We start from the raw sequence: 7,932 nt of genomic DNA on the forward strand, positions 1-7,932 counted from the left end.
GCATCTGCCTTAACTATCAAATATAACTTAAAGATCTTTCTGGGCAAAACAGACTTTCTCAAAATAGATTCTTGTGAATATTTGTTCAGAATAAAATCTGCAGCTAAGACAGGTTGGACCAGACACTGGGTACACACTGACCTTCCCACAGTGGAAGAGTGGGTGTAGGTATTTATAAAATTATATACACACTAATAAAATTCATTTAATTTTTCTTTCTTTTACTCTTAATTAACGTGTAAATGTTGCAACACAAGTGAATGTGTATGTATAATGTTTGTTTGTGAATGTGTGGATGTATTTTTATGTGTTAACATGTGAGTATCAATAGCTTTATGTCATGATTATTATATTCACAATATCATTATTATTATTATTATTATTATTATTATTATTATTATTATTATTATCATCATTATTATTATTGTTCTTATTAATTAATTATTTTTTTGTTTTTGTACCTTTTGATGCTTTGGAATCTTATCATACCTCAATGAAGTTTATATATATATATATATGTATATATATATATATATATATATATATATATATATATATATATATATATATATATATATATATATATATATATATATATATATATATGTATTTTTTATTTATTCATTTTTTTGCTGTAATGATAAATTGAATGCATATGTTTTGTTTTTTTGTTTAGTTTACCTGGTCGTCAAGTGCTTTTACTTTTTGTACCATTGTATTTAGTTTTTTTTTTTTTTTTTTATAACAGGATTCATTGAGTAATTGATGAACATTTTAGCAGCTGTTCTAATTTTACTCAGTTTCCTCTGAGCTGTGACAGCAATGGCATGACCTGTTTTCAGTACATAATACTGTAGTAAAAAAAAGCATTACCTGAATAAACCCAAAGAAACTAAAACCATCCTTTCCTAATGAGCTTTTTTATAAATATAATATTTATAGATTTTCAATGTTCAGACCAAAAACAACAAGAAAAACAGAGGCATGGAAATAAAGCAAGTATACATAGAAAGCATATATTTTTTACTTGTAAAACTGTAAATAAGCAAAAAAAATGCAGATAGATAGATAGATAGATAGATAGATAGATAGATAGATAGACAGATAGACAGATAGATAGATAGATAGATAGATAGATAGATAGATAGATAGATAGATAGATAGACAGATAGATAGATAGATAGATAGATAGATAGATAGATAGATAGATAGATAGATAGATAGATAGATAGATAGATAGATGAAACTGTAATAACACTGTCTGGATGGAAATGTTTTCATGGGGTCATGAAGGACCTGATTTCCTGTTTTCTTTCAGTTTCTTTGAATTTGTTCCTCCTCTGAATCATTTCCGTCATATCCTCTGTAGGTGAGCAACACTACATGCAGGTCACTTCATGCCACTTCCTGAAGGTTATTTCTGCCATGTCACAACTTCCCATGAGCCCACTGAATTCAGTGAATATGATTTTTCACTGCTGATTGGAACAGTACTCAGAAAAACTACTGCAGACAGAAAATGGGAAGTAATAATGAAGGGAGCCGAGTGAACTGCTTTACTCCTTGCAACACCTCCTCACCAACCTCCCCCCCCCTTTCTCATCACTGGGTATCTAAGTGTTAAGTTTCGGTTTATCTGGTCACTTTCTGGCCTGAATCATCGTCTTTCTGTTCTCGCTCGGTGAGTGACTCGGTCGGGGCATGAGCGGAGAAACACCGATGTTTCTGCTCCTGGCAGGTAAGAAGGATCCAAACAAGAACCAGGACTACAAGAGTCCCTTTATGATGGCAGTGATGTTTACATTTTTGGTCATGCCATTCCAGGTATATCGAATTATTTTCTGTAGGAATGAAATCAGACTCTGAAGTTCAGTGAAACTGTGTTGATTTCACATTTTACCAAATTTTATTTACTGTGTCACTAAAGCAAAAACTTTGACATTCAGGAAACTCTGCAGTGTCATTTAAATGAAGTACTTTTTGACTTTTTCTTTAAAAATGTTAAAATTCTCATTTAATTTGATGCATTTTTTTGGATAATTTGTCATTTAATTAAAAAACAAAATTCTGCTGGGTTAATGTGAGTGTTCAGGTTTTCAATGTGTTAAATATTTCTTTAAATTTACAGTTTTTTTTAGAACTACAATTTGACTTTAACCTATTTAGATTCACAATAAAACACAAACTGTTCTCCTGCAGAATGTTTGGAGCATCAAACAACTTTACTTCCTGTATTCATTTATATTTCCTAATTATAATTATGTTGTGTTTATATTAACATTGGAGCATAGTAACTCCTTATGATGAATTACTCAAATTTATAATTGATTGCTTTGTCTCTTTTCCAAAAAAAGAGCAAGGTCACAGTGATATAAATAAATAAACAGTCTAGTATTTCATACCAGTGCAGAGTATATTGAGATTTTAACTGCGATGGCTTTCTGATCATCGCTAATCAGCTTAATAATCCTTGATCATTAATAACAGGTTAACCGACGCACCTGTGACCATGGCTGAACATTTTTACCAACATCAAAACTTTTACAAAGTAAAACAAACTTTTTAAAAAAATTAGGAAAAAGGAAAGGAAAAAGTAATTTCATAAATGTGTTAGAAATAAAGGAACAGGAAAAAATGTGTGCGTACCAAGTCCCCTGACAAATTGTATGATGAAAAGTGACCTTTTAAAGGGCATAAACACAAGAGACGGTCAGAAAAAAAACACTTTAACAAACACCGAATGTTTTTTATAGATGTTGTGATGTAATGGCTATTTTCCAACCTTTTCATTTTATGTATCTTTGTGCCATACATTTGTCACAGTTATGTTCATTTCCATTATTTTAAAGGTTAACTTGACCATTTCTTTTCTGATGTACTTTATCAATTGTTGTATTTTTGTTTATCATTTTAAACCTTATCATTTTGGCTTCGATTGCATTTTTGGGGATACTGAGTGATTTTACATTACAAACAGCGTCTGAATTAAAGTTGATAGTTTATACTTTAACATTCATGTATGAACAAACAGAGGACTTAGCTTTTGATTTGTCTGACTTTTACAGTTTCATATCAAAGAGGCACCTCCATTCACAAATCATGGGTGATAAAAATATTTGGATAATGAATTTTATGGTATTAAAAAATATTTTTTGCATTTGATTAAATTTTGTTGCACATACAAGCCAACAGAGCATAAATTATGAAATTCAATGTCTCCAAAAGGGATTGTATGATCTGACTGTTTTACAGCATTGGCAGAGAGCAGCAATGATCATTGTGAGAAAACTAAAAACCTAAAAATCAGGGTTTGGGGCTTATGTTGGGGTCAAAGATAAGTTGATATATATATAATTTTGATTTATTTTAAATTGTGGTTGAAATTTTTTCTTCATTCTGTTTCAGTGTTCATGGTGCAGGCCACATGTCAGCAAGACCTGAAAGGTAATCATGCAGATTCTGATAGAAGGACATGCGTAAACCACTAAAAATGATGAGTTGAGAAATATTATTACTGTAATCAATTGCATTATTTTTTCAAAAGCAAAATAAATGAATATTTTCATTTATTTGATAAAATTAAATCTATTAAAAAAAAATTTGCTACACGTTTAAATTTCATATTTTTGAATTTTTGCAAATTTTTAAGATTAAGAATTTCTTTTAAAAAATGTGGCCATTTTTTCAGATTTTTCTAAAATTGTTAGGATTCTTATAAAATATTTTTATTTCAATTTTTGCTAATTCTCATTTTTTCCTTTTGGCAAATTTTGGGAGACACTTTGGATATTTCAAAAGTTTTTGAAATTTTTAAAAATGTCTGATTTTTTTTTACATTTTATTTGATAAAATTTAATTTATTGAAAAATTTTGCTTGTTGTTTAAATTTCAGATTTTTTAATTTTTTGCAATTTTTTAAGATTTTGAATTTCTTTGAAAAATGTTTTTAAAATTACTAAGCTTCTTGTAAAATGTTTCAATTTCAATTTTTGCTAATTTTCAAAAGATCTTTTTTTTCCTTTTTGCAAATGTTGGGGGAACATTTTTGAATTCTTGATTTTTCAAAAGTTTCTGAAATTTTTACATACTTCTAAAATTTTCTAAATTTTTGAAAATTAAATATTTGCTTATTTTTGCAAATGTATTAAAATAAAAATCTAAGACATCACATGTACAATTTGATTTAATGTGAAAAACTTCTTGTTTAGATCATTGTTCACTAGATTTTAACTATGTTTAGAATTTTATACACTCCATAGTTTTTATTGTGAAGATAAAGTAGATTTTTTGGCTTTTGAATGCCTTAAATCCAGGTGAGCTGAGGCAAATTGGCTCTTTTCAAAGTGAAGGTTGCAGACCCCTGGTCTAACGGCTGTGATGTGTCAGCAGGTGGCAGCAATACCCACACTCAACCCACCCACTGTTTCTGGAAGGGCCTTAAATCTTGTCAGAGCAGCTGCATCAGAGCTTTACTGAACTAATTCTCCTCTCATGTCTTCTGCCTCTTCAGTTATTGTGTCGCCAAACCTGCCTCTGGACCAGATATTCTCTGGGGACACATTTTACCTGAGCTGTGGCGGGAATGGAAGTGGTGATGCAGTCAAATGGTATCTGAATGGAGTGGAACAAATGACGACAAACAAAACTTGGAAGATAGCAGCCGCTTCGGGGAAGCACTCCGGCATTTACCATTGTAAAAGCAACAGTGAAGAGAGTAACCGTGTCAACATCGCTGTTCTGGGTAAATGTTCCCCCTAAACAAACGTTTCACACCTTAGAACCAGGATAAGCTTCAGGAGATCATAACAGAACGCTGTGTTCATTTTCCATCCAGAGTACCTACCCAGTGCCTCGCTCAGCATCCTCACAGGCCACCCAGTGATGCAGGTCGGGGCGTCGGTCATCCTGCGGCTCAACAATGAAGACGGTCTGAAAGGATGGAGATGCTGGGTGTACAGGGGAGACCGGACAAAGAGGATCGCGTTAAGGTTGAAGGGGGAGGAAGTCAGTTTTGACTTTAGACCCAGAAGATTCACTGTGCATGAAACCATTCTTTGGTGTAGTGATGAAACTGAAAAACACAGGAGTAACCAAGTCATAGTCAGGACCTCAGGTGAGCACACTGTGCTTTAACACTTTCTTATACTCCTGATTCTACTACTAAAGAAACCATTCAATAACTCCAAAATATGATTTTTTAATCCTTCCAACACACTCTTATAATTTTTTGCATCCAAAATCAGATTAAGTTGTTGTAAATAACTATGTTTATACATAGTTGTTTGGCAGCCAAAAGTGAAAATGTGGTTAAAGTCAGGTGTATTTACCATAGTCTGCCCCGTCTGAGCACAGAGGAAACCGGCAGAGGAGCAGGGAGGGGGTGTTTGGTGCGTGCGCCCTGGGCTTCACTGCTGTAGGGGTAATTTCTGCCCTAAACCTTGTGATAGGACCCAACTTGTTCCATCCCGGAGTATCACTTTAAGGGTGACGAAGGATTGAAATGTCTCAAAGATTCTCATCAGGAACTAGTTTTCTATACCCATCCCTGACCATGAACTGGTAAAATCATTTGGTTTCAGGGAACCGGTTATCCCTGGAGATGTACCCTCTGCCTGCCATCGAAGGTGAGACTCTGACCCTCAGGTGTTACGTCTGGGGCACGGACCAGATCAGTCACACCATTTTCTACAAAGACAACAAGCCCATTCAGGACAGCGCCAGTCCAACCTACAACATCCCTGATGTGCCATTATCTGCAATGGGAAGCTACAAGTGCAAATCCACCTTCACATACGTGGCCCAGACGGCTGGACCCCTGTTACTGATGGAGTCTGATTACCAAGATGTGCTGGTTCATTGTGCGTGAGATACTCTGTCCTTTGCATGTCTGTGTTTTTCTTCTAAATCTGACAACTCATTTCTTCTCTTCAGCACGTCTGCCAAGGGCGTCCCTCTCCGACAACCTCGGCATGTCGTGCTCCTGTACACTTTGCCCGAGTGACAGCGACTATCGCTGGTACCACAGAAGCGGTGAAGGTCAGCCGTGGGTACTCGTGAGCTCTGGCCGAGCCAAGATGCCAGAAGAGAGAGGTACTTATGCGTGTAGAGCAGTGTGGAGCAACGGGAGGTCTCTTCTTAGCGACGGCTATGCTTGTAAGTTCCTACTAATGGACTACGCTTCCCCTGGTATATCAATAAGCATTTTATTTACCTCGTCTTAAGTACAGCTGAGCCTGTGAGGAGCGGACTGATGTAGATTGGGAATCCAGAGGAAGCTTTTAAGGTCTGCCAAAATAATCTTAATGCTGTTGTTGTTGTCAGCTTTCGCTTAGAGACTTAAAATACTAACAGAAACCTGGACATGCTGACACAATTTCTAAAAAAAGGGGATGAGGGTTGTATTATAAATTACATTTTTAATCAGAATCACAGTTTTGACCATCCCAGGGTTAAAGAAACACGAGAAGTCTGTGTTTTTTGAATGTTAGCTTCAAAATTAAATGTGACTGTTCATGAAAAATATTTAGAGAAGTGAAAAACCTCGACTCTATTAATAAATCAGCTGGTCTAAGTGTCGATAAGGCTTGTTGTTACTGACACAGCTCAAAGATCAAAAACTAAGCGAGAAAAACTGAAACACAGGTCTGTGTCAACATAAACCGTAACTACAAAGAGGAAGTGTTTACTTCTATAGATATACTGTGTAAAAATACTTACTGAGGGTTTTTTCTTCATCTTGTGTTTATAGCTTTTGAATTGTTTTTTTTCTTTCTACGTTTGTTGATTTTTAGATACGGGAATATTTAATATTTTGCCAACAATCTTTCAATTTTGTATGAAACTAAAATCAAGAAGTGCCAAAATAGCAGCTGCAACTCAGTTTTATAGTCCCCAAAAGGAGAACGTACGGTTTACGAAGCAATGGTAAAAAGTTCTGTGAAATTAAAACTTGGAATAAAAAAAAAACACAGGGTAACAACAACAGGAAAATAAAATTTCACTGCGTTATGTTTCAGATCAGTCTCCATTCAAATTCATGGTACTGGCTGTGATCATGGTGCTGCTGATTCTGGGTTTAGCAATCACAGCTTTGGGTTTTTATCTGAGGTACAGGAGGAGAACTAAAGGTAAGGATCTACATGTTTATACATTTTAAAGTACCTACGAATCCTGTAACCCTTCATTTGTGATTTTAGAGCCAATCTATGAGGACGTGGCACACACAAGCGGTAAAAATGAGTATGAGATGCTGAGAAAGCCCCATGGTGCCAAAGAAGGTGGTGAGTACCACACCTTGCACCCGAAGGCAGGAGGTTCCCAGAGGAAGGAAGGAGAATATCAAGCACTGAAGAAAGAGGAGATGCAGGAGGGGGTGTACCACACCGTGCAGATGCATGAAGCAGCAGGAGGAGAGGGTGGGTACGAAGCGCTGAAGAAAGAGGACATGAAAGGCGGGGAGTATCAAACCCTTAACACGGAAAGTGCAGGTGGAAAAGAGGGAGGGGAGAAGGAGGAGACTATCGTGACAGTAACTTAGCAAAGAAAGTAAAGAGAAGTCCTCAAAGGTTTCACACAAAAGAATTTAATTTGTGAAAACCAAGTCATATTTTTAACATTCTAAGATTGACCTAAAAAATGTTTTATTGGAAATGTAATAAACATCAAAGTCCAGGAAAAAGACTTTTTGTGGTTGGGACGAAAGAAAACACCTTATGTACTCAACAATGTAGCAGTGTTATTTTTAAAAAAACATATTAATTTAATTTAACCATTGTTTTGACGAAGGAAAGAGCTTCTTATTTTTTGTTGTTTTGCTTTTTTTTTACCTATTTTTTGTAAAGAACAATGTAATTTAAACAATGAGATGTATGATATATGAAAATACTTTGTGCAATATTTGCTAATATCAAATAAGTTACTTATATCCAGTTG

General features: G+C 34.8%; 1 protein-coding gene across 1 annotated transcript; it reads left to right on the forward strand.

Annotated features, from left to right (window-relative positions):
- The first annotated feature begins 1,654 nt into the window (after window positions 1-1,654).
- LOC141784781 (sialoadhesin) lies at window positions 1,655-7,571 on the forward strand. Its single transcript, XM_074662646.1, has 8 exons — window positions 1,655-1,738; window positions 3,406-3,444; window positions 4,511-4,741; window positions 4,835-5,113; window positions 5,580-5,858; window positions 5,932-6,153; window positions 7,017-7,127; window positions 7,197-7,571. Exons 1-8 carry the CDS (start codon window positions 1,702-1,704, stop codon window positions 7,535-7,537), a joined length of 1,539 nt encoding a protein of 512 aa, XP_074518747.1. The 5' UTR covers window positions 1,655-1,701; the 3' UTR covers window positions 7,538-7,571.
- Window positions 7,572-7,932: the final 361 nt, after the last annotated feature.

This window comes from Halichoeres trimaculatus, unplaced genomic scaffold (genome assembly GCF_033239565.1).
Source record: "Halichoeres trimaculatus isolate MK-OKI-2021-1 unplaced genomic scaffold, fHalTri1.1 fHalTri1_scaffold_23, whole genome shotgun sequence".
NCBI classification, from domain to species: domain Eukaryota; kingdom Metazoa; phylum Chordata; class Actinopteri; order Labriformes; family Labridae; genus Halichoeres; species Halichoeres trimaculatus.